General features: G+C 68.1%; 13 protein-coding genes and 1 non-coding gene across 14 annotated transcripts; 6 read left to right on the plus strand and 8 right to left on the minus strand.

The window, feature by feature from the left end:
• Window positions 1-225: 225 nt before the first annotated feature.
• On the minus strand, window positions 226-3,730 carry V1510DRAFT_394416 (uncharacterized protein). Its single transcript, XM_066931845.1, has 2 exons — window positions 1,292-3,730; window positions 226-811 (listed from the first exon to the last, which is right to left on the minus strand). Exons 1-2 carry the CDS (start codon window positions 3,646-3,648, stop codon window positions 292-294), a joined length of 2,877 nt encoding a protein of 958 aa, XP_066788832.1. The 5' UTR covers window positions 3,649-3,730; the 3' UTR covers window positions 226-291.
• A 1,521-nt stretch (window positions 3,731-5,251) lies between these two features.
• V1510DRAFT_403104 (RTC4-like domain-containing protein) lies at window positions 5,252-6,742 on the minus strand (the record flags this gene model as incomplete). Its single annotated transcript, XM_066932147.1, has 1 exon — window positions 5,252-6,742. The coding sequence occupies one exon, from the start codon at window positions 6,740-6,742 to the stop codon at window positions 5,252-5,254; it is 1,491 nt and encodes a 496-aa protein (XP_066788833.1).
• Window positions 6,743-7,330: 588 nt separating this feature from the next.
• V1510DRAFT_403105 (uncharacterized protein) lies at window positions 7,331-7,779 on the minus strand (the record flags this gene model as incomplete). The annotated part of the gene is made up of 5 exons (XM_066932148.1): window positions 7,331-7,462; window positions 7,495-7,553; window positions 7,585-7,649; window positions 7,682-7,740; window positions 7,777-7,779. 5 exons carry the CDS (start codon window positions 7,777-7,779, stop codon window positions 7,331-7,333), a joined length of 318 nt encoding a protein of 105 aa, XP_066788834.1.
• Window positions 7,780-7,789: 10 nt separating this feature from the next.
• Window positions 7,790-8,439, plus strand: V1510DRAFT_416899 (defender against death DAD protein). Its single transcript, XM_066933852.1, has 4 exons — window positions 7,790-7,896; window positions 7,929-8,141; window positions 8,174-8,231; window positions 8,263-8,439. Exons 2-4 carry the CDS (start codon window positions 7,929-7,931, stop codon window positions 8,391-8,393), a joined length of 402 nt encoding a protein of 133 aa, XP_066788835.1. The 5' UTR covers window positions 7,790-7,896; the 3' UTR covers window positions 8,394-8,439.
• An 813-nt stretch (window positions 8,440-9,252) lies between these two features.
• On the plus strand, window positions 9,253-10,277 carry V1510DRAFT_416904 (Bchap3). The gene is made up of 4 exons (XM_066933853.1): window positions 9,253-9,867; window positions 9,900-10,010; window positions 10,042-10,169; window positions 10,201-10,277. The coding sequence occupies exons 1-4, from the start codon at window positions 9,726-9,728 to the stop codon at window positions 10,228-10,230; spliced, it is 411 nt and encodes a 136-aa protein (XP_066788836.1). The 5' UTR covers window positions 9,253-9,725; the 3' UTR covers window positions 10,231-10,277.
• Window positions 9,982-11,142, minus strand: V1510DRAFT_126991 (uncharacterized protein). The gene has a single exon (XM_066930291.1). The coding sequence runs from the start codon at window positions 11,002-11,004 to the stop codon at window positions 10,246-10,248; it is 759 nt and encodes a 252-aa protein (XP_066788837.1). The 5' UTR covers window positions 11,005-11,142; the 3' UTR covers window positions 9,982-10,245.
• On the plus strand, window positions 10,882-12,555 carry V1510DRAFT_430219 (kinase-like domain-containing protein). Its single transcript, XM_066935352.1, has 2 exons — window positions 10,882-11,376; window positions 11,408-12,555. The coding sequence occupies exons 1-2, from the start codon at window positions 11,281-11,283 to the stop codon at window positions 12,527-12,529; spliced, it is 1,218 nt and encodes a 405-aa protein (XP_066788838.1). The 5' UTR covers window positions 10,882-11,280; the 3' UTR covers window positions 12,530-12,555.
• Window positions 12,556-12,708: 153 nt separating this feature from the next.
• Window positions 12,709-14,280, plus strand: V1510DRAFT_416906 (WD40-repeat-containing domain protein). Its single transcript, XM_066933854.1, has one exon. The coding sequence runs from the start codon at window positions 12,977-12,979 to the stop codon at window positions 14,078-14,080; it is 1,104 nt and encodes a 367-aa protein (XP_066788839.1). The 5' UTR covers window positions 12,709-12,976; the 3' UTR covers window positions 14,081-14,280.
• Window positions 13,995-15,034, minus strand: V1510DRAFT_416908 (uncharacterized protein). The gene is made up of 4 exons (XM_066933855.1): window positions 14,969-15,034; window positions 14,819-14,886; window positions 14,647-14,786; window positions 13,995-14,617 (listed from the first exon to the last, which is right to left on the minus strand). The coding sequence occupies exons 1-4, from the start codon at window positions 14,986-14,988 to the stop codon at window positions 14,123-14,125; spliced, it is 723 nt and encodes a 240-aa protein (XP_066788840.1). The 5' UTR covers window positions 14,989-15,034; the 3' UTR covers window positions 13,995-14,122.
• A 416-nt stretch (window positions 15,035-15,450) lies between these two features.
• On the plus strand, window positions 15,451-17,450 carry V1510DRAFT_365518 (OPT oligopeptide transporter protein-domain-containing protein; the record flags this gene model as incomplete). Its single annotated transcript, XM_066931228.1, has 2 exons — window positions 15,451-15,572; window positions 15,605-17,450. The coding sequence occupies 2 exons, from the start codon at window positions 15,451-15,453 to the stop codon at window positions 17,448-17,450; spliced, it is 1,968 nt and encodes a 655-aa protein (XP_066788841.1).
• On the minus strand, window positions 17,363-17,808 carry V1510DRAFT_416912 (uncharacterized protein). Its single transcript, XM_066933856.1, has one exon. The coding sequence runs from the start codon at window positions 17,720-17,722 to the stop codon at window positions 17,489-17,491; it is 234 nt and encodes a 77-aa protein (XP_066788842.1). The 5' UTR covers window positions 17,723-17,808; the 3' UTR covers window positions 17,363-17,488.
• Window positions 17,809-17,934: 126 nt separating this feature from the next.
• V1510DRAFT_t140 lies at window positions 17,935-18,015 on the minus strand. Its single transcript has one exon. It is a non-coding gene; the product is annotated as a tRNA-Lys (tRNA).
• Window positions 17,995-20,169, minus strand: V1510DRAFT_394441 (uncharacterized protein). Its single transcript, XM_066931846.1, has 4 exons — window positions 19,346-20,169; window positions 19,162-19,313; window positions 18,994-19,129; window positions 17,995-18,921 (listed from the first exon to the last, which is right to left on the minus strand). The coding sequence occupies exons 1-4, from the start codon at window positions 19,700-19,702 to the stop codon at window positions 18,133-18,135; spliced, it is 1,434 nt and encodes a 477-aa protein (XP_066788843.1). The 5' UTR covers window positions 19,703-20,169; the 3' UTR covers window positions 17,995-18,132.
• Window positions 20,170-20,664: 495 nt separating this feature from the next.
• Window positions 20,665-27,410, plus strand: V1510DRAFT_430226 (Sec63 Brl domain-containing protein; the record flags this gene model as incomplete). Its single annotated transcript, XM_066935353.1, has 2 exons — window positions 20,665-20,845; window positions 21,020-27,410. Exons 1-2 carry the CDS (start codon window positions 20,814-20,816, stop codon window positions 27,408-27,410), a joined length of 6,423 nt encoding a protein of 2,140 aa, XP_066788844.1. The 5' UTR covers window positions 20,665-20,813.
• Window positions 27,411-27,454: the final 44 nt, after the last annotated feature.

Genomic DNA, 27,454 nt, shown 5'->3' on the forward strand with positions numbered 1-27,454 from the left:
CGCATGGGAGTGAGCCGCACAGCGTGCGGCTCACTTGCGTAAATCGAACCTGCCCCGGGCACCCGTTGGCTGCCGCCCGCAGGGCGCACCCTCGACGGAGTCGCCGCCGGAGGCTCACCAACACGCTACGAGCCTCCGGGCGACGCCGTCGAGGGTGCGCCTGCGGCGGCGCATGAAGTGAGCCGCACAGCGTGCGGCGTCAGCCGCACGCCGTGCGGCGCCGTCTACCCTAATGTACATGTATTCGCGCTCCGCGCATGCGACCTGCCCCCCGGGCTATGATATATACAACTAGACTGCGCGAAAGTAAAAGACGTCCGAGTCAAAGCTGGGGTCCAGCTCGATCGGCCCGTCGTCCCAGCGCACAGCGCTCTTGACCGGCGCCGGCGGCAGCGCCGGCGGGTCGGAGGTGGTGGTGATGGAGGAGGAGGAGCGGCGGCGGAAGAGCCACTTGCCGATGACGCGGTCGAGGTCGTCGGCCTTGTAGGGCTTGGGCACGTAGTCGCTCATGCCGGCGCGCAGGCAGCGCTCGCGGTCGCCGTCGATGGCGTTGGCGGTGACGGCGACGATGGGCGTCGTGCGCACGTGCTCCTCGGGGTGGGCGCGCAGCATGCAGCTCGTGGCGTAGCCGTCGAGCAGCGGCATCTGGCAGTCCATGAGGATGAGGTCCGGGGGCCCGTGCTGCTGGACGTAGGTGAGGCACTCGATGCCGTTGAGCGCGGTGTCGACGCTGTAGCCGAGCTTGGCCAGCGCCTTCTGGGCGATCTTCTGGTTGACGAGGTTGTCCTCGACGAGCAGGAGGCGCACGCCGCTGCGGTCGGGGCGGTCGAGGCCGGGGTCGGCGAGCGAGTTGGCGCGCGAGCGCGGGGGAACGCCGGCGGCGGCCTGCGCCGCGGCCTGCGCGGCCGCGCGCGCCCGCACCTCGGCCTCGGCGCCGGTCTGCGCAGCCGCGCGCGCGCGCAGCTCGGCCTGCGCGGCCGCGCGCGCGCGCAGCTCGGCCTCGGCGCCGGCCTTGAGCCGCGTCTCGGCGCGCTCGGGCGTCGGCGTGGTGTCGTCCGCGTCGTCCCGCGCGTCGTCGTCCGGCGTCTCGGCGCCGCGGCCCGGCCCCGCCCGCGCGTGCGTCCGGTACGTCTCCATCAGCGTCTCCAGGGTCTCGCTGGGCTGGCGCTCGAGCTCGGCCGCCGACACGCGGCAGCAGCCGTCCGGCAGGTCGAACTCGGCCTCGTCGGTCGGCGTCGTGTACGCGTCCAGCGACCGGTTCTTCAGGTCCACCGAGTCGTCGTCGGACGACACCGACAGCGCGCGCAGGTGCTGGCGCTCCTCCGCCGTCGGCCGGCCCAGCTTGACGCGGAACCAGATCTCAATGCCCTTCTGGACCGCCGAGGACGCGCCGATCTGGCCGCCCATCAGCTCCACAAACGACTTGCAGATCGACAGGCCCAGGCCCGTGCCGCCGTAGCCGCGCGAGTTGCTCATGTCGCCCTGCGTGTAGGCCTTGAACAGGCTGCTCATGACCTCCGGGCTCATGCCGATGCCCGTGTCGGCGATCATGAAGTAGACCCAGTCGCCGTCGTCGTCCGCGTCCTCGAGCCGCACGGTGAAGCGGATGTGCCCCTCCTCGGTGAACTTGAGCGCGTTGTACAGGATGTTGAGCAGCGCCTCGCGGATCTTGGTCAGGTCGCCCTTGACCAGCTTGTCGTCGGCGCCCAGGCGCACGTCCTGCACAAAGTCCAGCGCCTTCTGGCGGGCCTCGGAGGCCACGACGCCGCACAGGCCGCGCACCAGCTCGCTCAGGTTGAACGGCACGGCCTCGACCTCCATGCGGCCGCTCTCGAGCTTGGAGAAGTCGATCACGTCCTTGACGATGCCCAGCAGGCCCTTGACCGCCGTCTGGATCGCCGCCACGTACTCCTTCTGCTCGCCGTCGGCCGCCACGTCGTCCAGCAGGTCGGCCATGCCCGCGATGCCGGCCAGCGGCGTGCGGATCTCGTGCACCATGTTGGCCAGGAACTGCGTCTTCTTGCGGTTGTCCTCCTGCGCCGCCAGCTCGCGCTCGGCCAGGAAGTTGCACTCCTGCGTGCGCGCCTCGAGCGCGATGTTGGTCTGCCGGCGCTTGGTCACGTCCTGCGAGACGCCGATCACGCCCACGATCTTGTTCTGGTCGACCTTCATCTTGCGGTCGGCCATGGTGGTCGCGTACATGGGCAGGTACCGCGTGCGCAGCCACGCGCCGGCCACGGTCAGCTCGGACGTGGCCGACGTGCGCTCGCCGTGGAGGATGCTCTGCAGCGGCTGGCAGAAGTTGGGGTACGGCGCCATCGCCGTCGCGATGTCGACGCCGGACGCGAGCAGCTCCGACAGCGGCGAGTCCGCGGCGCCCTCGAACATGGTCACCTGGCCGGCCTGGTCGACGGACCAGATCGTGGTCTCGGAGTTGGTGACGAGGCAGCGCAGCTGCTCCCACAGGTTGCAGACCTCGATGGACGCCTCGATCCGCCGCTGGATGTCCGACACGGTGCCGACCCACTTGAGGATCTTGCCCGCGTCGTCGCGCATCGGCAGCGCGCGGTTGACCACCCAGACCCACTTGCCGTCCTTGCGCAGGAACCGGTGCTCGACCGAGAACGGCTGGCCGGTGGCCAGCGAGTGCTCCCAGCGCGCGCGCAGCTCGATAAAGTCCGTGGGGTGGACGACGCTGGGCCAGGCCGAGAGCAGGTAGCTCGGCGACTTGCCGGTGAAGTCCGTCCACTTGGCCGAGAAGTACTCGTTGTGGCCGGCCGCGTCCGAGACCCAGACCATGCTCGGCATGGCGTCGCAGATCTGCGAAAACAGCCGCTCGTTCTTGGAGGCCGCGCCCATGACCTGGTCGTTCCAGTCGGTGAAGTCCTTGATGTAGAGCATGCCGCCGAGCAGCTCGCGCGCGCCCTCGCGCTCCTCGAAGAGCGGCTCGCCGTGCGCGTAGAAGAACCGCTGGCGGCCGTCGATGACCTGGCCGAGCGAGAGCTTGTAGGGCTTGCCCTCCTGGCAGAGCTTCTCGAAGAGCATCTCGGACCGGTCGAGCCTGCGCGTGTAGTCGGGCGTGTAGCAGTCGACGTTGCGGAGCCAGTCGAACGGCACGGGCTTGGAGTGCGTGTCGGGCATGATGATGGACTCCATGGCCTTGTTGTAGGCGGTGACGGTGCCGTCGCACGACGAGATCAGCAGCGGGACCTCCATGGCGTCCAGCACCTGCTGGCGCAGCTTGGCCATGACGACGTTCTTGTGGCGGTAGCGCGTGGACACGGCGATGTGCTCGCGCGACATCAGCCGGTCGACGCAGACCGTTTTGCGGGTGACGTCGATGTGGAACAGCGGCCGGTCGAAGTGGAGGAACGCGCGGACCTCGAACTGGTAGTGCCACTGGCGGTCCCACTCGACGCGGCCGGAGGGGTAGTCGGCGCGCAGGGCGACGTCGTAGAGGCGCATCTTGCCGACGGGGATGCTGAGGAACACGGTCGGATCGGCGCCGAGGCGGCCGACGCCGGGCTCGATCACGAGGCCGATCTCGGCCAGCGTGCGGCCGACGAGGCCGAGCCCGCCGCGCGCGAGGATCGCGCGCACGGACGACGTGGCGTAGAGCACGCGCTCGTCCGTGTCGATGCAGAGCATCAGGTCCGGCGACGTCAGGAAGCTGCGCCACAGCACCTCGCGGTCCGTGCCCTCCTCGTCCACCGGCAGCACCGGCGGCACGGCCGGGCGCTGCAGGGCCGCGCCGCCGGCCATCGGCGGCGTGAAAGCCTTGGTTGTTCCGCGGGGGTCGTCGACGGAACACATTGTGAGTCTGGGGGACACGCAGGATCGCCTGGGATAATAAAGGCGCCTGGCCACGGCTGTGGCAGCCGCGCTCGCGCCGGCTGCAGGCACGGTCGAAACCTTGCGCGGTGCTTGCACCGAACGGGAAAATGATAAGACCGGGCCCGCGCCCGAGCGGGCGACTGTTTCGGCGGCGTGGGCTATCGCGGGCGCGGCGACAAGGTTTCGCGCCGTGGGCTCGACCCGATGGAGCAGCGCTAGAGTGGCCGCCAGAGTCGCCGCGAGTTGCCGCGACGGTTAAGGTTATGGCTGCTCGAGCCGGCGCGCGCACGTTGCGGCGGCGGGCCGGCCGGGAAGGCCTCGGCAGCGGCCGCCGCGGGGTTGGGCGGGGGCAGACCCGGCGCGGCGGAGCCGGATGCACGCTAGCGCACGCGCCATCCAGGCGACGCTTGGCTTGCCAACTCGGCGCTGGGTCTGATCACCGCGAAAATTTTTTCATTTAGCTTTGGCGGCGAACGGCTGAATAGACTTCGCCGCTGCTCCAACCGGCATCTCGTGCTCTGCAGAACCTGGTAACTGCCAAGTTCGAACGTGGCTTCGGAGAGCGCCGAAGGGCTCGCAGGTCCGGACGGCGGCGGCCTCTGGTCCGCGCCTGCGCGGTGCCGCTGCACGCCGCGCGCGCGCCGCGCCCGCGCGCGGGCACTGCAGCAGTCGCCGCAGCCAACCAGTGCCTGCCAGCCGAGCGGTGGGCCATAGCGTGCGCCACGGAGAGCGTTGCGGCGCGGTGTCGATCCACATGATCGCTGTGCCAGCAGACGGCACGAGAGTTTGGGCTAGTGTAGACTTTCGTGTTAATTTCCGAACAAGGCAAGTCACTAGGCCGCATCGGGAAATGCTCAGAACGCTGCAGCGGTCTGAGATGAACCTGCATTGACAGATCAGTCCGACGCAACGTGCCAAGCGCCTCGTGCGCGTGTCCCTGCGGCGCACGCCGACGCATGCAGCCGCGCCTCCTGCGGTCGCCGGCTGCGTCGACGCGTGGCCGGACCAACCGTGCCCGACGGACGGCGGATGCCGCGCGTCCCGGGCACGCGCCGCCCGTCGCAGCCCGGCAGCGGCGCGCTCCGCGCCCGCGCGCTGTCATGTCTCGGAGTCGCCCAGCCGGGCGCTAGCGCGCGCTAGCGTAGCCTGATGCCTTACGTGCAGATCTATTAAGAAAGCGGTGCCGAGCGCGCGCCTTAGTTGCCGTATACAGCCTAGCCCGTGTTTAGACTTTCGGCGAACCGTCACATTGGCCACTGCACGCCACGCATTGCGCCTTCCCAGCACACGGCGTACTACGCGTCCCGTAGCGCGCCGTAAATTCTGCCAGGAAGCGCTAGTGTGCGGCAGGGCCCCGCCCCAACGAGAGCAGGCAGCGTGCGGTCCCTCACCGGCTATCGGCGGCGTCGCGGCGCTGTCAGACCCGACCGAACTGGCTCTTGATTTTCGCGAAATTGAGCATGTTCTGGTCAAAGTCGGGCAGCGCGCCGATGCTGCGCGCCGGCGACGAGTGTAGTGTCAGATCCACCAGCCCGGCCGCGTCGTCGTCCGTGACGGGGTCCGTCGCCGGCTCGACCGGGTCTGTGGCCGCGTCCGTGGCCGAATCTGGCTCGTCGGTCCGCGGCCGCCGCCGCCGCCGCCGCTCGCGTTCGCGCTCCCGCGGCCGCTCCTGGCCCTCGCCCTCGCCCTCGCCCTCGTCGTCGGCAAACATCAACCGGCCGTACTCGGCGCTCGCGCGCATGACCTTGCGTGCCCGCCGCTCGCTGATCGCGCGATCCTGCATGATCAGCCGCACGGCCAGCTCCGGCACCAGCACGTTGGTCGCGTACCCCGACACCGACAGCTTGACGATCCACCGCTGCGTGCGCGACGCCCGCCGGATCGTGTCGCTCAGCGCCTCCAGCACCGCCCGCAGCATGATTCCCTGCCCTCGCGGGCCGTAGTACCCCGGCAGCGTGTCGTCGTCGTCCGCCGCCTGACCCAGCGCGTCCTGCCGCGTGCCCGCCGTCGCCTCTGCCCGCTGCCGCGCGCGGTCCCGGAACTCGGACGGGTGCTCGTCCCGCACAATCGCGGCCAGCGTGCCCATGTGCGGCTCCGCTCGCGCCACCACATCCGCCTCGTCGATCTGCGACGGGTAGTTCTTGCCGCTGGCCGCCCGCACCACGTCCTCGCGCTTGTGCGCCGTGCAGACCGCGTACGCGAACCGCACCGTCTTCTTCGACCGTGCAAACCGCTCTCGCAGTTCCGCCGACAGCCGCTGCCCGCACAGCGGGCACTCGGCCGTCCCGGCCGTCTCGGCGTCCGCCGTCAGCGTCGCTATCAGCGCCGCGTCCTCGCTCTCGATCTCCAGCCGCCGCGCCTCGCTGATCGCGTCGCACTGCGCCACCATTGACTGCGTGAACCCGCCGTCGTCGTAGTCGGCCTCGGACGTCGGCACCGCTGCCGCCGTCGCCGCCGTCGCCGCCGCCGTGGCAAACACGTCGTCTCCGATCTGCTCGTTCCAGGCCGCAAACTTGCCGCGCAGCACCGACACGTCCGTCTCGATCGGCTTCGTCAGCTCGTCCACGCTGTCGTCTGTTTGCGGCCGACGCGCCGGCCGAGACTCTCCGCCCGCGCGCCCGGCTGCCCGCGGCTCCGTCGCCGCGGCCTGCACGATCGGATCGGATTCGCCTTTGGCCTGCCGGATGAGCGTCGCAAACGACGTCTTGGGCGGCCGCGGCTTGCGTTTGGCGGCCGCAGCCGATTCTGGACTCGACGCGATATCGTACACGGACGCTGTCCGCTTTTGCGGTGACCCGCTCGCCGCACGCTCCCCGCTCGACGCCCGTGGCCGGCCTTTGTCTGCCGACGGCACTGCGTCCGTCCCGGCCGTTGTCTGGCCGAGCGTGGTCTGCCGTTTGCCCGCCATGTCGCGTTGGTGGGAGGTGTGTGGGCGATCGCGTGGTGGTGTCCGCCCTGCGCTACGCGGTAGGCGCCGCGGACGCGCCACACTGGCACCAGAGGACCACTCAGATGGCTTGTGAGGATAGCTTGCACCGCGGACAAGCGGTCGACGACGGTAGGTTGGAGGCCCCGAGAGCGTGCGCGCCAGACTGGGCCACCGTGGGTGGCCGTCCGTCGACAGTCAAGCAGCTGCCAGTCACGAACCGGCTGGCCGGCCGGCCACAGCCTCGGCTACGTCATCAGAGCAGCCATCCATCGTCGACGATGCCAGCTATCTACGTGCAAGTCTCTGCCAGACTCTTATCAAGCCTCATGGGCCGTCTGGCTACTGGAAACGAAATGATTGAGAGGAGAATATACAAAGCAGAGGCCGCCGCCGGCGCCAGCGCGGCCAATCCATCAGCCGGCCGGCGCTCAGACAGCCAATGGCCAATACGGCAGGCCTATTGCATCAGCCGCGCGGACCCGGCGGACCCGGCGGACCCGGCGGACCCGCGTGGACCCAGCGATCTCGCCAACCCGCGGACCCGCCCGACCCCGCCCGCAGCGTCGTTTACTGCAGGTAAAAGTCGTAGTACTTCTTGCCGTAGTAGGCCGAGCCCGACAGGCCCAGAACAGCCAGCATGATCGGGACCGGCGCACCCTTGGTCTTGAGGGTGCGCTTGATGCCGGCGCCAGCCAGAATCTGCCGTCAGCGCGAGCGCCCACCGCACTTACCAGCGACGTCACCGCGGCCAGCTCAATGCCGTAGTCCTTGTTCTGCTTGAGCAGGTAGCCTGGTCGGTCAGCAGCCCCGCCGCAACATACCTGCGCCCAGGTAGAGCGAGCCAATGCCGGCTCCAGCCACCATCGACGGCACCGATCCCTTCTTGCTGCCGGTCAGTCGGTTCCCGGAACAACGTACATGTACGCCGAGGCGCCACCGAGGGTGCACAGTCCAGCCAGAGTAAACGCGAGATGGTCCTGGGGTCAGCCCAAGCCATCCGGCCGCTTACGTACCATAGTTGCGTGGATTCGTTGTGGGAAAAAGTCAGGCCAAAAGACTCGGGAGTACGTGGCCGCAACCTCCTCGACCGACCGCACCCCATCGACCATCGCGCCTCTGCCGCGACAATCCAGGTACGCCACCGGGCCGGCCGCGCTGACCGCAGATGCCTGCCAAGAAGGTTGCCAAAATCCCCAGCGCGGCGCGGGCGCGCGCGGACGCCGCGCCGTCGGCGTCGTTTGCCAGCGCGATCAGCCAGGTCTGGTCGTCGTATGTGACGACCACGCCCAAGCGCGTCAAGCTGATCGACTCGTTTCTGGGCTTCCTGCTCGTGACGGGCGTGCTGCAGTTTGCATTCTGCCTGCTCGTGGGCAACTACGTACGTTGTCGCCGTGGACGTGCTGACGCCAGCCCTTCAACGCCTTCCTGTCCGGATTCGCGGCCACCGTTGGCCAGTTTGTGCTGACGGGTAAGTGACTGCACGACGCGGCTGACCCCAGCGTCCCTGCGCATCCAGGCCAACCCGGAGAACGCGAGCCAGTTCAAGACCGTGTCGCCGGAGCGCGCGTTTGCCGACTTCGTCTTTGGCAGTCTGATCCTGCACTTTTTTGTCTACAACTTCATCAACTAGATTAGAGGCCGGCGTTGCCAGAATGTATAAAAGTCCATTGATCGAGCCTAGAGCTGATGCAGTACGAACGCGTGCCGGGCGAGGTCGGCGGCTGGCAGGGCCACGGCCGCCGGCGGCCGGCCACGGCCGCGTAGCCGCACCGCCATCGCGCCAGATTGGTCGCGACCGTGCCAATCGCACCCGCCAAAATCCGCGGGTCGTGGCAGGCCCGGAAAAATATCCGGCGCCAGCATGGATGACTACATTGCGGCTGCGACAGCCGTCTATGCCCGTGCTTGGTAGGTCACACGGCTGCTTGGTAGGTCACAGCGAGGCCCAGTAACGTCCGCCACACCACTCTGCAGCCACCGTGAATGGGTAACAGACTCTGTCTACCAAACTCCGGTCGGGCTTCTGGCGGTAAATTGTTTGGCCGGTGTCGGCGTGACGGCGGTCTCGGGGCGACCGTGGTCCTGAGAACCGTGGCACCAGCGTAGACGTGCCCTGCGCGGGCCATGCACCACCGTCCAGAGACTGCAATGCGGGGTAGCACAGGCACGGCTGAAGCAAGGAGCGTTTGGTAGGAGGGTGCGGTGATCGCAGCAGCCTGCAGCCGGCCGCGGTCCGGCGCGTCGACCTGCGCCCGTAGGCACGATACGCGCGTTCCCGAGCCATCCAGACGGGCACCGATCTACAGACTGTCGCTCCACGTAGGCCCAGCGACCGCGTCCACGCGACGAGCACGGCAGCCGCGTGGACTTATCTACGACCGCCTGACCGCCTGGCCGCCTGGCTCTGCGCGACGGGCCCGGCAGTCGCGTCGACACCCGGCCAGCGTCGCGCCGTGGTACCGTCGGCAGCGCACGGCGTCGGCCGGCGTCCTCTCCTGCTGACTGCTAATACTTGCCGGTGGCCGCCGGTACACGGTGCCGAGAGCGTCTCCAGGCGGCGTCGACCGCCCAACGCACTGCCATACACCGATACGGCATCGCTGGGTGCGGGTCCTCCCAAGGCGCAGGCTAATAGATACAGCGCAAAGATGGTGGCCGGAAACGGCAGGCGTGTTGGCACGCCGCACGGCGGCGGACCCCTGCCGACGGCGTAGCGGCTCCGGCGGGCTCAAGCGGACGCGAGGCGCATGGCAAGCCGTGTAAACGAGTCCGGCCAAGGGCAGACAGGCCCGTTGGCGGATGCTGGAAGGTGTCTAGACCGGCGCCGGGACCACGTGAAAAGTTGCCCTAATTGCCGCAGCAGGCCAAATTTTTCTGTCACGACTACAGAATTGGAGGTTCACCGCAGTGCACAGGCAGACAGCGCGCTCAGGCAGACCAGGAGCAGCAATTGAGCGCAAGCATGTCGATGGCCACACCCAAGGAGTCGCCCGAGGAGGGCGACGACGGAATGAACAACCTGCTGGACATGCTCTCCACCGACCGGCCGTTCACCGGCGAGTACGAGGTCAAAGAGCAGGACAAGTGGCTGCCGATTGCCAACGGTACGTGTCTCGGCCGGGCGCACTGACCGCAGTCGCGCGAATCATGAAGATGGCCCTGCCCGAGAACGCAAAGATCTCCAAGGAGGCCAAGGAGTGCATGCAAGAGTGCGTGTCCGAGTTTATCTCGTTCATCACGAGCGAAGGTACGTGGGCTGTCGACGGCGCTGACGGTAGCCTCCGAGAAGTGCTCGGCTGAGAAGCGCAAGACTGTGAACGGCGAAGACATTCTGTTTGCGATGACGTCGCTGGGCTTTGAGAACTACTCTGAGACGCTCAAGATCTACCTGGCCAAGTACCGCGAGGTAAGTCTACGATAGGTGGTGCTGACCGCAGTTCATTGCCCAGCGTTCGATGGCGAAGTAGGCGTGTATATGTGTATCATAAGGGAATAAATTGCTGGACAATTAGAAGCGGTGCTGGCGGTGCTGGTGCCGGCGCGCCCAGGGACCCAGCTCGGTGGACGGACGGCGTAGGGAGCTGGCAACTGTCGGACCGCGGCAGACGCAGGCGGCCGCTGGCACGAGTTGAGGCTGCGGGTGTGTCTGGGCCGTGACTGGGAAGGGACTGAGACCAGAGTGAGACCGACGCGGTCCGCTGGCTGGGTGCGGACAGGGTGGCGGACTGTGCGAGCCGGTGCGGACTGGGTGCGGACCGACCGGACCGGGACCGGACCCGGACCGGGCGGCGGACCTGGTCCGTCTGGTCCGCCCGGTCCGTCCGGTCCGTCCGGTCCGGGCACCAGGGTCGTGGGGCAGGGTCCGTCCGCGCGGCGGCCGGGTCCGCAGGTCCGCAGGTCGCACCAGGCACGCAGGTCTCACCAGACCCGCCCGCCTGCAGCCCGCCCGGTGCCCAGCCCTGACCCGCGCCAGCGCTGTGGCACGGCCGCCAGCTTGGCTCCTGCAGCGCCCTTGTCCGTTTGAGGGTGGACCTGCGGCCTGCAGCGGTCCCGACACGCGCCCGCTGGCCCGCCCGCCAGTCGACCCGTCGGCTAGGTGTCTGCCATTGTGCGCCGCCATCGGCGCGGCGGCAGGCAGCGGCTGGTGCCAGGCCCCAGCCACCGCACAGCAGCCGCAGCCGGTGGCGCGGCTTGCGTCGCCAGCCTCTGTAGCGCGCGGCCGCGCGGTTGCATATCCCCATTAGGAGCACAGCCACGCCGCGCCAGATCCGACAATACCGCGCCCGACCGCCGTCGTCCGCGATCCACCGACCTCAGCGCAGCACGAGCGTCAGCACGAGGACAAGCAGCGCGAGACCAGCGCACAGCCAGCGCGAGCCAGAGCACCCGACGCAGAGCGGGCGCAGGGGCCCAGTTGACCAGATCAGACTAGGCGACCGCCTAGTTCTGAACACCGCCAAAGGCACACCGCCCGGCGACCTGCATCTCCATCGTCTTCACCGCCGTCAGCTATCGCCATGGGCACGTCGTCGCTGTACTCGCTGTACGGCAAGATCTCGCACCAGCCCGAGTCGTACGAGCGCAAGGGCCTGTACAAGTTTGGGCCTGTGCTGGTAAGTGCCGGAGCAGCGGAGCTGACGCCAGGGCGCCGGCACGTATGGCATCGTCAAGGAGGCCACGGTCGCCGCGACAGGCGACCGCGTGGCCGTCAAGGTCATCCTGAAGGACAGCGTCAAGGGCAACGTCAAGATGATCTACGAGGAGCTCGACGTGCTGCGGCGGCTCAACCACCCGCACATCGTCAAGTTCGTCGACTGGTTCGAGTCCAAGGAGAAGTTCTACCTGGTCACGCAGCTGGCGACCGGCGGCGAGCTCTTCGACCGGATCTGCGAGCGCGGCAAGTACACGGAGCAGGACGCGGTCGAGACCGTGCGCGAGATCCTCGAGGCCGTGGCGTACCTGCACGACCTCAACATCGTCCACCGGGACCTCAAGCCCGAGAACCTGCTCTACGTGGACCCGTCGCCGACGTCGGAGCTCGTGCTGGCGGACTTTGGCATCGCCAAGACGCTCGAGAGCAAGGACGAGGTGCTGACGTCCATGGCGGGCTCGTTCGGCTACGCGGCGCCCGAGGTCCTGCGCGGCAGCGGCCACGGCAAGCCGTGCGACGTGTGGTCGCTGGGCGTGATCACGTACACGCTGCTCTGCGGCTACTCGCCGTTCCGGTCCGAGAACATCGAGGACTTCCTGCTCGAGGTCCGCGAGAACGGCGTGATCTTCCACGAGCGCTACTGGCGCGGCGTCAGCGAGGAGGCCAAGGAGTTCATCCTGTGCATGCTGCGCGTCAACCCGGCCAAGCGCCTGACGTGCAAGGACCTGCTGGACCACCACTGGATCTCGGGCAAGACCGCGACGTCGGTCGACCTGCTGCCCAACATCCGCGAGGGCTTCAACGCGCGCTCGAAGCTGCTGCAGGCCATCGAGGCCGTCAAGCTGGCCAACCGGATCAAGGCCCTGGACATGGACGACGACTCGGACGACGAGGACCGCGGCCGGTCGCCGGCGCCGGTCGCGTCGCCGGCCTCGACCGTCTCGTCGCTCGAGGTGCCCAAGGCGGCTGCCGGCCAGCGCCGGTCGTCCTTCGGCCAGAAGGGCAACGCGACCATGGTCTTCCAGGAGGTCGTGCGCGCGGTCACGCGCATCCAGTCTGCGGGCCGCGCGCGCTCGACGTCGGCCCACTCGCACGCGTCGGCCGAGGACGAGTAGTTTTGGTAACGAGCTCTGTACACGTGTATGCGCGCGCCGCGCCCGCGCCGGCGCCGCGGCCGGCCCGCCGCGGTCGCCGGGCCCGCCGCGCCCGCGGCCGGCGGTCGCCGGCCGCCGGCGCCGCCGTTGGGCCGCCGTCGGCCGTAGCCGTGGCGCCGGTGGGCGCCAAAAAAACCACCACACCCACCCACCCTCCATCCACACCACCTTCCAGCCCACGCAGCCAGGCACAGCACGCAACGGGCGCGGCATCAGCAGGCAGTCGATCAGTCATCGGCAGTCAGGCGCAGCGCAGACCCTGATCGAGCGCGGGTCGACCGGTGGGGCGGCCGGAAAAATTTGCAGGCGCGGCCAAACAGCAGCCGCGAGCGCGATCGAGGCCACGGCCATCGGCGCATCGGCACAGGCCGGCACACAGCGCACACACAGACAGCCAGAGGCCGCAGGATGCATCTGAAGCAGATCCAGTCGATCCCGGCGCACACGGACCGGATCTGGGACCTGGCGGTCCACCCGACGCTGCCGCTGCTGGCGACGGCGTCGTCCGACAAGTCGGCGCAGATCTACTCGCTGCAGACGTACCTCCCGGTGGCGCAGCTGGACGAGAACCACAAGCGCAGCATCCGGTCGGTGGCGTGGCGGCCGGGGACGACGGCGGCGACGGCGGTGCTGGCCACGGCCAGCTTCGACGGCACGGTCGGGATCTGGATGCGCGACGGCGAGCGGTACAGCTACGCGGTGGGCGCGGACGGGCACGGCGACAGCGACGTCGGGCTCGAGGAGTGGGAGTTCGTGGCGTCGCTGGAGGGCCACGAGAACGAGGTCAAGTGCGTGGCGTGGTCGGGCGCGGGCTCGTTCCTGGCGACGTGCTCGCGCGACAAGAGCGTGTGGGTGTGGGAGGCGGACGAGGACAACGAGGAGTACGAGTGCCTGGCGGTGCTGCAGGAGCACTCGCAGGACGTCAAGCACGTGGCGTGGCACCCGCACGAGGACCTGCTGGCGTCGGCGTCGTACGACGACACGGTGCGGCTGTGGCGCGAGGACGACGACGACTGGGTGTGCTGCGCCGAGCTGGCCGGGCACACGTCGACGGTGTGGGGCCTGGACTTTGAGAAGGCCGCGGGCAGCGCGCGGCTGGTGTCGTGCTCGGCCGACGAGACCGTGCGGATATGGCGGCGGACGGGGTCCACGGGCGGGACGGCCAAGAACGACATGCCGTCGACGTTCCGGGCCGAGCCGGTGCACGAGACGTGGGCGCTGGAGGCGACGCTGCCCGTGCGCCACGCGGGCCCGATCTACTCGGTCTCGTGGGGCGAGCGCGGCGAGATCCTGTCGGCGGGCGCCGACGGCAAGCTCGTGATCTACAGCGAGCGCGCGCCGGGCGAGTGGGCGGTCGCGCTGGAGGAGGAGGACGCCCACACGGTGTTTGAGATCAACCGCGCGGTGTTCTCGCGCCGGTGGAAGCCCGCGGGCGGCCCCGGCGCCGACGAGATCATCATTTCCGGCGCCGACGACGGCACCGTCAACGTCTGGGAGCTCGTCCGCGACTAGCACGGCCGACAATGTATTAGACCGGCCCTGCCGTTTTTGGATCTAGCTGCGCTGCTTCTTCTTGGGCGGCGTCTCGGCGTCCGACGAGCCGTCCGAGCCGTCCGAGCCGTCCGAGCCGATGTCGATCTCGTCGTCGGACTCGTTCTCCTCGTCGATGGCCTCGATGTAGTACTTGACCGCGTTCGGGTAGAGGTCCTCGGCCAGCGCGAGCGCGAGCTCGTGCGCGTCCTCGAACACGTCCTCGTGGTCGCCGCCGGCGTTCTGCCAGGCAAACCACGTGAAGAAGCTCGTCGGCGCGCCGACCTTGGTCTTGGCCAGGTTCTTCTTGGGCTTCCACTGGATCTCGACCGCGTCCGAGACGTACTTGTGCCGCGGGCCGTCCTCGCCGTCCGCGGCCTCCTCGGCCACGTACCGGAACGTCTTGGCCAGCACTTTCTGGTCGAGGTACTCGTTGTCGTCGAACGTGAACGTGAGCGTGAACGTGCGGGGGTCCGCCTCGTCGCGCTCGAGGTCCACCCCGGCGATCGCCTCGAAGAGCTGGGTCAGCGCGCCCGCCGCCGACCTACCTTGGCGTCCTGCGGCGTGATGTACTGGTCGATGTCTTCGCCGAACTGCTCCAGCGCGATGGGCCAGAACCGCGGCAGCGCGTTGATGATCTTGGCGCGCCGCGCGTACAGCGGCTTGAGCGTCTTGGTCTGGTACTTCACTGCACGTCAGCGGAGCCGCCGGGCCACGTACAGACGTCGAGCTCGGCCTGCTCGAAGTCCGTCTCGAGCTTGGCCAGCTGGTTGAACTGTTCGTTGGTTCTGCGGTCAGCGATCTGCGGCTGCGCGCGCGGCGCCGGCCGCGGGGCCCGCGGCCGGCCGCCCGGGCGCCGTGCACACCCACCCGTCCTCTGATCCCGACATTGCGTGCGATTTGCGATTGCGGCTTGTCGCCTGCGGTGAATTTTTTGAATGCTCGGCCTAAGCGCTGCGGGCGCGGACGGTTGGGGCACAAGTGCGGAGGGGGCGCGGCCACGTCACGTGCTGCGGCTACATGCCGCCCGATCGGCGCCGGGTGCGGCAGCATATAGCCGCAGGCGGCACGTGATGTGCGGCTCGCTACGGCGTCGGCGCGGGCGCCGCACCGCGTGCGGCTCGCGTCACGTGTCCCGGCCCGCCCGCCTGCGCCGCACCCGCCGCCGCGTCGGCTGCGCCGGCCCGCACGGCTGCGTGGCTCGTGCGACGCCCGAGCGCCGCGCAGCGTGCGGCTCGGACCCGCCGCCACAGCACGCCATAGGTCCAGTGCCGTGGCGCCCGATAAGCCTTGGGACCGATAACTTAATAAGCCGTCCGACGCCTTTCTTCGCCATTTTGCACAAGGACAACATGTCGGCGACTGCCCCCGAGCTGTACGAGCCGACGCCCTCGGAGGCGGCCGAGGCCAAGCTGGCCAAGTTGCGTCTGCCGCAGGCCACGCCGCGCGCAGTCGCCGCCGGCCTGGCGATTGGGTAAGTGCCGGGACCGGCTCGGCTAATTCCAGGTCGATCGTGCTGTTCTCGAACTTCCAGTTCGGACTCCAGACCGGGTGGATCTCGATGATGAGCCTGCCGTCGGCGCTGCTGGCGTACGCCGCGTTCAAGACGCTGTCGCCGTACCTGTCGTACCCCTTCACCGACGTCGAGAACGTGTTTGTGCAGAGCGTGGCGGTCGCGGTCGGCACGGGCCCGCTCGGGTACGGCCTCGTGGGCATCGTGCCGGCGCTGGAGAAGTTCCTGACGCCGGAGGAGGGCGGCCCGGTGTCGCTGTCGCTGTTCCAGCTGATCGTGTGGTCGTCCGGGCTGGCCTTCTTCGGCGTCTTCTTTGCGATTCCGCTGCGCAAGCAGGTCATCGTCAAGGAGAAGCTGCGGTTCCCGTCCGGCAGCGCGACGGCGACCATGATCAGCGTGCTCAACGAGAAGACGGCGGCGCCGGCGGCGCCCGAGCTGCCCCTGGAGGCCACCGACGACGAGCCGGCGCCGGCCCCGGACGCCTACGCGCGCAACATCCACAACCTGATTGTGTCGTTCAACGTCTCGGCGGGGTACACGGTCGCCTCGTACTTTGTGCCGTTCCTGCGGTCGCTGCCGGTGTTCGGCACGCACCTGGCGCGCAACTGGCTGTGGGCGCTGCAGCCGTCGCCGGCCTACGTCGGCCAGGGCATCATCATGGGCCTGCCCACCGTCAGCTCCATGCTCTTCGGCGCCGTCCTGGGCTGGGCTGTGCTGGCCCCGATGGCCACCAAGCTCGGCTGGGCCTCGGGCCCGATCGACGACTGGAAGACCGGCGGCCAGGGCTGGATTCTGTGGATCTCGCTGGCGATCATGGTCGTCGACAGCGTGATCTCGTTTGTGGTCGTCGTCGGCCGGTCCGTGTACAAGATGCTCATGCGCCGGGCGGCGTACGCGTCCGTGCCGGCCGACGACTCGGCGTCGGTGTCGACGCGCGACGCCGAGGCGCAGGCCGAGGACGAGGACGAGGACGAGGACGCGCCCGAGGAGTTCCTGGTCTCGCAGCGCGTCATGATCTCGGGCGTCATCGGCTCGTCCGTGCTGTGCGTGGTCGCCATCCGCGTCGTCTTCGGCGCGGCCGTGCCGATCTACGCCATCGTGGCCGCCATCCTGATCGCGCTCGTGCTGTCGATCCTCGGCGTGCGCGCCCTGGGCGAGACCGACCTGAACCCGGTCTCGGGCATCGGCAAGATCTCGCAGCTGCTCTTTGCGCTCGTCGTGCCGCGCTCGTCGCCCGCCGCGGTGCTCATCAACCTCATCGCCGGCGGCGTGGCCGAGGCCGGCGCCCAGCAGGCCGGCGACATGATGCAGGACCTCAAGACCGGCCACGTCCTGGGCGCGTCGCCCAAGGCGCAATTCCAGGCCCAGGTCATCGGCTCGGCGTGGTCGATCCTGCTGTCGTCCGTGGTCTACAAGCTCTACAACTCGGTCTACGAGATCCCCAGCCAGGTCTTCCGCATCCCGACCGCCGTCGTCTGGATCGACTGCTCGCGCCTGGTCACCGGCCAGGGCCTGCCGCCGCACGCCCAGCAGTTTGCCGCCATCTTCGGCGTCATCTTCGGCGTCATCTCCGTGCTCAAGGCCGTCTACGCCGGCAAGAAGGCCTGGGCCTCGTGGCTGCCGTCCGGCGTGGCTGTGGGCGTGGGCATCTACAACACCCCGGCCTTCACGCTGGCCCGCTTCATCGGCGGCCTGGCCGGCTGGTACCTGCTCCGCGGCGGTCGGTTCCGCACCGACAACGTGGCGCTTGTCATTTGCGCGTCTGGCCTCGTGCTGGGCGAAGGACTCTTCAGCGTGTTCACCATGCTGCTCACCAGCCTTGGTGTCCCGCACTTTTAGATGTACCACTACCGCATGCCTTCGGGCGTTTTTGATCATTAAAAGTTCTCCATCTTGAACACGTCGTACGCGACCTCCTCGTACGGATGCGCCTGCTTGAGCTTGGCGACGGCCGCGCGCACCTGCTCGGCGCCGACGGCCATGATCTCGACGCGCGTCTCGGCCACGCGTTCGAGCTGGTTGGCGGCGCCGACAAACGGCTGCGATCCGGCCAGCGGCATGAACTGGCCGGTGCCAGTCGTCTCGAACGCGGCGTGGGCGTAGGCGCCCATCGTGCCGGCGCCGGTGGAGAAGACGGCGTCCTTGCAGGCCTCGGCGTGCGTGGTGGGCACGAAGAATACGAGCTTGTAGCGCTGGTTGTCCATGGTGGGGTGCGGAGGGCGAGGGCGAGCGCGAAGGGGGCGCGAGCCGCAGACCGTGCGGCTCAGGCGCGACGCCGCCGTCACGTGGAGCGCGCCGCAGGACGCGCGGCGCGCAAAAATGAAGCCTCACGGGGGGCTCGAACCCCCAACCTTGAGATATCTTGCGTAAGAGTCTCACGCTCTACCGATTGAGCTAGCAAGGCGCTTCGTGTCGGTTGCGCGGGTTTGCCGTCCGTAGGTGGCGGGCTCGTGGCGATCGTAGTATTACATAGGGTACAGAGATACAGACGTGGCTAGGCGTCGGCGTAGCGAAACTTTTGTTACTCGGCCGGGGTCGGGGCCGGGCCGGTGGCGGCCGGCTGGACGGCGGGCGCAGGCTCGGCGGGCTCGGCCTTGGGCTCGGCCTTGGGCTCGGCGGGCCCGGCCTTGGGCTCCGCCGCCTCGGCCTTGGGCTCCGCCGGCTCAGGCTTGCGTTCCGCAGGCCCGGCCGGCGGCTCGGCCGTGGCCTCGGTCTTGGCCTCGACCTTCACCGGCGACGCGTCCTTGTCCGGCCGCGGCGTCGACGCCATCGACACGCCCTCGCGCTCAAACCACTTCACCCAGTCGTCCAGCAGCTTCACGCAGCGCTCGCGGAACTTGTACTTGTCGTCCAGCGGGATGACCTCCAGCTTGTTGATGCCCTTGAGCACCTTGTTGATCTTGGTCTCCTTGATCATCTGGATCTCGAGGCCCTGGAAGCGCTCGAGCTTCGTCAGCAGGATGTCCATGGACTCCATCTCGTCCTCCTCCGGGGCCTTGTCGCGCGTCAGAAACGCCTTCTGCAGCTTGTGTCGCAGAAACAGCACGTGCTTGGACTTCTCCACCCGGTCGAGCTCCGTCTTGCGCGCCGGTGTCACCGCGCTGCTCTTGTCCTTCTTTGCCGGCGTCCGCGCCGGCGTCTTTTTCGCGGACCCGTTGGCCTCGGGCGCCTTGCGCTTGCGCTTCGGCGTCTTGGCCTCGTCGTCCCCGGTGTCCTTGGGCTTCCGCTTGGCCGGCTTGCGCTTGGGCTTCTCCTCCTCGTACTCGGGCTCGTCCTTCTCGGGCTCGTCCACGTCCATCTCGTCCGCGGCCTCGTCCGCGTCCTCGTCCGCCGCCGGCCCGAGCGCCGCCGCCTCGGCCACCTCGGGGTCCGTCGCAAACACCTTCATGTCCGGCGGATCCGCCGCGATCTTGTACGCCTGGATCAGCGCCTTGTCCTTCTTGGCCTTCGACGACGACACAAAGCTCTCGGCCGTGGCCTTGGGCAGCAGCTTGAGCTCGGACCGCGTGGCCCACATGCTGCCGGTCAGCTTGTCCGCTCCGGCACTTACTAGTTGTCGTCGTTGAAGAACCGCACCGGCCACGCCGAGACCTCCTCGGGCGCGTCGTCCTTGGTCTCTTCGGGTGCGTTCTTGCGTCGCCGCCCGCCGCCGATCGGCTTCATCTTGAGAATGTTGGCCGGCAGGAACTCCTCCGTCAGGATCTGCCGTCAGCAACGCTCCGCCAGCCGCCTACCATTGCCGGCCATGGCGGGAAGCCCTTGAGCTTGGCTGTGACGATCGTGCCGGGCGTGAACCCGAGCTTGTCCGCGCGCTTGCTGGGCTTGGGGCTCGCCTTCGGCCCGCCTTTGGCGATCGGCGCCGCCGCAGGCTCCGTGCTCGCCGGCTCTGCCGGCGCGACCGGCGCAGCCGGCGCCTCGCTCGGCGCGCCGGCCGGGCTCGGCTCGCTGGGCGCCGTCTCCGCGGGCTTGTCGGCCGCCGGCGCCGGCGCTTCGGCCGTCGGCGCCGCCGCCGCAGCTGCCTCCACCACCGGCGCCGTCTCCGCCGGCGCGTCCGTCACCGCCGGCACGCTCTCTGGGCGCGAGGTCTCCATTCAATCGATCGTCGCGTCGCTGCCGCCTTCAAATCAAGCCAGAGCAGTCTGGCCTCTTCGCGTTTCCACGCGTGGCTCCGCAGAATCACGTAGAACCGCTCCCGGGATCCGGCCTCGTAATTGATATCGTCTCGAAAACGACGATGCACACGCTCCGCCACTGATGGATGATGGAAGTGGAACGGGTATATATCAAGGGATGTGTGGGTGGAGATACAAAGGCCGACTGAAAGGTTGGCAGTAGTCTGCCCTTGGGCGTGGGTTTACTGATCCGCGACAATCGGCTTGGCCACGAACCGTAGCGACGACGCCAATTCTGGCTCACCTGGCGGCTGCCCGCCCACCACGGCAGCTGCGGCCGATGGCAGGTGTCTGCACGCTCCACGGTCGTAGCCGTGGCCGTGCGCGGCGGCCGCTGGGACGGATTGCGTCGCCCGCGGCGTTGTCTGGCCGTTCGGAGCCAACGGCGCTCAGCCGTGCGGCGGGCTGGCCGGTGGTGCGGCGATGCGGCGGCGCAACCGGCGCGGCCGCGTGCGCCCGCGTGCGACCGCGTGCAACCGCGTAGGCCGTGGCGCCAGGATATCCGTGTAGAGGCGCCCAGAAGCCCCGCAGCGGCAGCCCCAGATGGCGCAGTGGCTGCGCGCTATGGCGCAGCACTAGCTGCACCGCTGGAATGCGCAGCGGCGACGCGTGGCGATGCTGGCGACGCGCCGGCGACGGTGCGACGCGGCTCGGCGCCTGGCCGCAGACGCGCGACGGCGCGGGCCAGAGGCTGGCAGCGCCACCGTGCGCCGCACGGTGTGCGGCGTGCTGGCCGTGGCGCAGTGCTTGACAGCCGCACAGCGTGCGGCGCTTGTCAGCCGCGCGGCCGTGTTTGTCAGCCGCACAGTGCGCGGCGCACTCACCGCCGTAACGTGCGCGGGTTAGGGGATCGCGAGTCGTGCGCTCCTCACTGAAAATTTGGCATCGCCAGGAATTTTTTGCTTCATAGGATTTATTGGCCTCCACTCGGTATCTAGCATCACCACCGTTACCGGGGGGCTGACATTCTCTCGAACCACCTCACATCGTTGGACCTGCTGCAGAGCCGGTGATTGCAACCGCAGACACCATGGGGGACAAAAATTTGTCGCAGTATAGCTAGTAAGTACTGATCTGGCGGCGACCGGCGAGGGAGGCACGGGCGGCCGGCCAGGCCGGTCGGGCGGGCAGCGGCCCGGCTGGGCAGCCGTGGCTGCCCGGACAGGCGTCCCTCGCCGGCGCTGTTGGCGCGCGCGTCCGCGCCGCCACCCGCGACCACTGCTGACGACGATCTAGCGATGCTATGGCCAACAAGGTCTTGCAGGTCGACCGGCGGTTCGTCTCGCGGCCGTCGGACGACTCCACCGGTGATCCCGAGTCGCTCTCCGGCAAGATTAAGCTGTCGGACATGGGCACGCGGGTGTCGCGGGACAACGCGCCCAAGGACATCAAAAAGGACAAGGCCGTGATCGACGAGCAGGGCCGCAAGGCCAAGCGCAAGCAGGAGGCGGGCCTCTCGTCGGTGCTGGACGCGACAGACAACATCGAGGGCCTGCGGTACATCCCGCGGACGGCCGACACTCGGCTCACATTCGAGCTGATACTGTCGTGGTCGCAGGAGCTGCTGGGCGACGTGTCGCACGACATCGTGCGGTCGGCGGCGGACGCGGCGCTCGAGGTCGTCAAGACGGACGAGATGAAGGACTTTGACAAGAAGAAGGAGGTCGAAGCCATCTTCGGCGTCAGCCTGACGAGCGAGAAGTTCAACCAGCTGATGAACCTGAGCAAGAAGATCGTCGACTTCGACACCAAGGACGACGAGGCCGACGGCGAGAAGGACCAGGACCTGGACGACAAGCTGGGCGTGGCGGTCGTGTTCGACGAGGACGACGAGTCGGCGTCGGAGGAGGAGGACGACGACGACGACGACGACGACGAAGACGAGGCCGAGGACCGGCCCGTCGACATCCGGATAGGAGACGAGGCCGACGACGACGTCGAGGTCGCCGTGGCCGGCACCAAGGCCAAGAAGGACGAGGACATCCTCTCGGCGCACGCGATCGATGCGTTCTGGCTGCAGCGCCAGGTCGCCGCAGTGTACTCGGACGCGCTCGTCGTGCAGGAAAAGTCGGCGGCGATCTTCGACCTGCTCGGGTCCAAGGTGTCGCTGCGGCAGCTCGAGAACGACCTCATGGAGCTGTTCGACTTCGAGCACTTCGAGCTGGTCACCCAGCTGTGCAAGAACCGCAGCAAGATCGTCTGGTGCACCCAGTACGCGCGCGCCGAGGGCGACGCGCGCAAGCAGGTCGAGAAGGACATGGTCGCGTCGGGCCACGAGCATCTGCTGGCAGAGATCTTGGGCAAGGCGGCCGACGCCGAGGACGCGGACGTGGACATGGCCGACGGCATGCAGCCCGGCGCGAACCTGCCCAACTTCTCGGGCAAGTACGAGCCCAAGCAGATCGACATCGAGTCGCTCGTGTTCGAGCAGGGCAACCACCTGATGTCGACGACCAAGGTGCGCCTCCCCGAGGGCTCGTTCAAGCGCACCAAGAAGCAGTACGAGGAGATCCACGTGCCGGCGCCGAAGGCCAAGGCCACCGGCGAGAAGCTCGTGCCGGTGTCGCAGCTGCCCGAGTGGGCGCGCGGCGCGTTCCCCGACTCGAAGACGCTGAACCGCGTCCAGAGCAAGCTCTACCCGGTCGCGTTCAAGGAGAGCGACAACATCCTGCTGTGCGCGCCGACCGGCGCCGGCAAGACCAACGTCGCCCTGCTCACGATCCTGCACACGATCTCGCAGTTCCGCAACGCCGAGACCGGCAAGGTCGCGCTCGACGACTTCAAGATCGTCTACATCGCGCCGCTCAAGGCGCTCGTGCAGGAACAGGTGCGCGAGTTCCGGCGCAAGCTCGAGGCGTACGGCGTCAAGGTCGAGGAGCTCACGGGCGACAGCCAGCTCACCAAGGAGCAGATCGCGCAGACGCAGATGATCATCACGACGCCCGAGAAGTGGGACATCGTGACCCGCAAGGCCACCGACACTAGCTACACGAACCTCGTCCGGCTGATCATCATCGACGAGATCCACCTGCTGCACGACGAGCGCGGGCCCGTGCTCGAGAGCATCGTGTCGCGCACGTTCCGGCGCATGGAGACGACCGGCGAGCCCGTGCGGCTCGTCGGCCTCTCGGCAACGCTGCCCAACTACGTCGACGTGGCCACGTTCCTCCAGGTCGACCCCAAGAAGGGCCTCTTCTTCTTCGACGCGTCGTGTCGGCCGTGTCCGCTGGCCCAGCAGTTCATCGGCGTGACCGAGAAGAAGGCGATCAAGCGGTACCAGGCCATGAACGAGGCCACGTACGACAAGGTCATGGAGAACGCGGGCAAGCACCAGGTGATCATCTTCGTGCACTCGCGCAAGGAGTGCGCCAAGACGGCCAAGTTCCTGCGCGACAAGGCCGTCGAGGAGGAGACGATCACCAACATCCTCAAGAGCGACGCCGCGTCGCGCGAGGTGCTCAAGTCCGAGAGCGAGGGCGTCAAGGACAACGACCTCAAGGACGTGCTGACGTACGGCTTCGGCATCCACCACGCCGGCCTGTCGCGGGCGGACCGCACGTCCGCCGAGGACCTCTTCGCCAGCGGCTACATCCAGGTCCTCGTGTGCACGGCCACGCTGGCCTGGGGCGTCAACCTGCCGGCGCACACGGTCATCATCAAGGGCACGCAGATCTACTCGCCCGAGAAGGGCAAGTGGGTCGAGCTGTCGCCGCAGGACGTGCTGCAGATGCTCGGCCGCGCCGGCCGGCCGCGGTACGACGTCTCGGGCGAGGGCATCATCATCACGGCGCACTCGGAGCTGCAGTACTACCTCTCGCTGATGAACCAGCAGCTGCCGATCGAGTCGCAGTTCATGTCCAAGCTGGCCGACAACCTCAACGCCGAGGTTGTGCTCGGCACGATCCGCACGATCGACGACGCCGTGCACTGGCTCGGCTACACGTACCTGTACGTGCGCATGCTGCGGGCGCCCGCGCTGTACCACGTCGGCGGCGACTACGCCGACGACGAGAACCTGGTGCACAAGCGCACGGACCTGGCGCACTCGGCCGCGCTGCTGCTCGAGAAGTCGAGCCTGGTCCGGTACGACCGCGAGACCGGGCGGCTGATGGCGACCGAGCTCGGCCGGATCGCGTCGCACTACTACATCTCGCACGGGTCCATGGCGACGTACAGCCAGCACCTGCGGCCGGCCATGACGCCGATCGAGCTCTTCCGGATCTTCTCGCTGTCGGAGGAGTTCAAGTACATCCCGGTGCGCCAGGAGGAGAAGCTCGAGCTGGCCAAGCTGCTCGAGAAGGTGCCGGTGCCGGTGAAGGAGACCGTGGAGGAGAGCGCGGCCAAGATCAACGTGCTGCTGCAGGCGTACATCTCGCGGCTCAAGCTGGACGGCTTCGCGCTCATGGCCGACATGGTCTACGTGACGCAGTCGGCCGGCCGGCTGATCCGGGCCATCTTCGAGATCTGCCTCAAGCGCGGGTGGTCCCAGGTCGCCAAGACCGCGCTGGACATGTGCAAGATGGTCGAGCGGCGGATGTGGCTGTCCAACTCGCCGTTCCGGCAGTTCCCGACGTGCCCGCCGGACGTGATCAAGAAGACCGAGGCCTCGCAGATGCCGTGGTCCAAGTACTTCGAGCTGACCGACCCCGGCGAGGTCGGCCAGGCGATCAAGGTCGAGCGCGCCGGCCGCCAGGTGTTCCAGTTCCTCAAGGAGTTCCCGCGGGTCGAGGTCCAGGCGCACATCCAGCCGATCACGCGGTCGCTGCTCAAGGTCGAGCTCAACGTGACGCCGATCTTCGAGTGGAACAACACGATCCACGGCAACGCCGAGACGTTCTGGATCATGGCCGAGGACTGCGACGGCGAGAACATCCTGTACGAGGACATGTTTGTGGTGCGCCGGGCGTACGCGCAGGAGGAGCACATCGTCGAGTTCACGGTGCCGATCTCGGAGCCGGTGCCGCCCAACTACTTCATCACCGTGGTCTCGGACCGCTGGCTGCACTCGGAGACCAAGCTGGCGGTCTCGTTCCGCCACCTGATCCTGCCGCAGAAGTTCCCGGCGCACACGGCGCTGCTGGACATGCAGCCGCTGCCGATCGCGGCGCTCAAGGACAGCGAGTACGCCAAGCTGTACCCCGACTTCCGCAAGTTCAACAAGATCCAGACCCAGGTCTTCAACTCGCTCTACCACACGGACGACAACGTGTTTGTGGGCGCGCCCAGCGGCAGCGGCAAGACGGTCTGCGCCGAGTTCGCGCTGCTCAGCCACTGGAAGGAAGAGGGCGCCGGCCGCGCGGTGTACGTGGCGCCGTTCCAGGAGCTCGTCGACGCGCGGCTCGACGACTGGAAGGCGCGGCTGGCGGCCGTCAAGGGCGGCAAGACCGTCGAGAAGCTGACGGGCGAGCTGACGGCGGACCTGCGCGTGCTGGAGCGCGCGGACCTGGTGCTGGCCACGCCGACGCAGTGGGACATTGTGTCGCGGCGCTGGCAGCAGCGCCGCAACGTCCAGGCGGTCGCGCTCTTCATCGCGGACGACCTGCACATGCTCGGCGGCCAGAACGGCTCGGTGTACGAGATCGTGGTCTCGCGCATGCGCTACATGGCCGCCCAGACCGAGAATCCGCTGCGGATCGTGGCGCTGTCGGTGTCGCTGGCCAACAGCCGCGACCTGGGCGAGTGGATCGGCGCGACGAGCCACACAATCTACAACTTCGCGCCCAAGGACCGGCCGACCGTGCTCGAGATCCACCTGCAGAGCTTCACGGGCTCGCACTTCCCGTCGCTGATGCTGTCGATGGCCAAGCCGACGTACCTGGCCGTGACGCAGATGGCCGGCGGCAAGCCGGCGCTGGTGTTTGCGCACAGCCGCGCGCAGTGCCTCGAGAGCAGCCTCGAGCTGCTGCGGCTGTGCAAGGCCGACGGCAACGAGGCGCGCTTCCTGGCGGCCGAGCGGCCGGCGATCGACCGGTACCTCGAGCGCGTGCAGGACCCGAGCCTGCGCGAGGTGCTCGCGCTCGGCGTCGGCTACTGCCACGAGAGCATGGCCCAGGACGACCGGCGGATCGTGGAGCACCTGTTTGCGTCCGGCGCCGTCCGCGTGCTCTTCGCCGCCCGCGACATGATCTGGGCCCTGCGCGTGCGCGCGTACCTCGTCGTCGTCATGGGCACGCAGTTCTACGACGGCCGCGAGCACCGGTACATCGACTACCCCCTCAGCGACCTGCTCAAGATGCTCGGCTACGCCAGCCGGCCGCTCGAGGACCACGAGGGCAAGACGGTGATCATGACGCCGGCGCTCAAGCGCAACTACTACAAAAAGTTCCTCAACGAGGCGCTCCCGATCGAGTCGCACCTCAACATCTTCCTCCAGGACGCGTTCGTGACCGAGATCAGCACCAAGGTGATCGCGTCGCGCCAGGACGCGGTCGACTGGCTCACGTTCTCGTACTTCTACCGGCGGCTGCTCGCCAACCCGAGCTTCTACGGCCTGCTGGACGTGTCGCACCACGGGCTCAACGAGTTCCTGTCGGAGCTCGTCGAGAGCTCGCTCAAGGACCTCGAGGAGGCCAAGATCATCAAGATCGACGAGGACGAGGACGACATCGCGCCGCTCAACGGCGCCATGATCGCGGCCTACTACAACATCTCGTTCATCACCATGCAGGCGTTCACGCTGTCGCTGACCGCGCGCACCAAGATGAAGGGCATCATCGAGATCGTGACGTCGGCGGCCGAGTACGAGACCGTGCCGGTGCGGCGCCACGAGGACGCCGTCCTGCGCCGGCTGTACGACCGCGTGCCGGTCAAGATGAGCCCCGAGAACGTGTCGTACGAGTCGCCGCACTTCAAGGCGTTTGTGCTGCTGCAGGCGCACCTGGCGCGGGTCGCGCTGCCGGCCGACCTGGCCGCCGACCTGAAGCTGGTGCTGGGCCGGATCGTGGGCCTGCTGGCGGCCTGCGTGGACGTCATGTCGTCCGAGGGCTTCCTGAACGCCATGTCGGCCATGGACCTCAGCCAGCTCGTCGTGCAGGCGCTGACCGACCGCGACAGCCCGCTGCTGCAGATCCCGCACTTCACGGCCGAGCTGGCCGCCAAGTGCGGCGAGCACGACGTCGAGACCGTGCTCGACCTGATGATGATGGACGACGGGCCGCGCAACGCGCTGCTGGGCCTGACCGACCGCCAGATGGTGGACGTGGCGGCGTTTGTGGGCAAGTACCCGAACGTCGAGGTCGCGTACGAGATCGACGACCCGGACGACGTGGTGGCCGGCGCGCCCTCGCACGTCACCGTCACGCTCGAGCGCGAGGTCGACGACGACGACGGCCCGGTCGACACGGCCGTCTACGCGCCGCGGTTCCCGTTCCCGAAGACCGAGAGCTGGTGGCTGGTCATTGGCGAGCAGCCGAGCAAGCAGCTGCTGGCGATCAAGCGCGTGTCCATCACCAAGGCGGTGCAGAAGGTGAAGCTGGAGCTGGTCATGCCCGTGGCCGGCAAGCACCAGCTGAACCTGTGGTGCATGAGCGACTCGTACGTGGACGTCGACAAGGAGCTCAAGTTCGAGATCGACGTGCAGGAGGGCGAGGACGAGGGCGAGGACGACGACGACGAAATGGACGAGTAGCGGCCATGGGCCATGTCTTGTAACTATAGAATGCAGCCTTGCAA

The sequence above is a fragment of the Dipodascopsis tothii genome, assembly GCF_038497935.1.
Source record: "Dipodascopsis tothii strain CBS 759.85 unplaced genomic scaffold V1510scaffold_15, whole genome shotgun sequence".
Classification (NCBI taxonomy): Eukaryota; Fungi; Ascomycota; class Lipomycetes; order Lipomycetales; family Lipomycetaceae; genus Neoaidaea; species Neoaidaea tothii.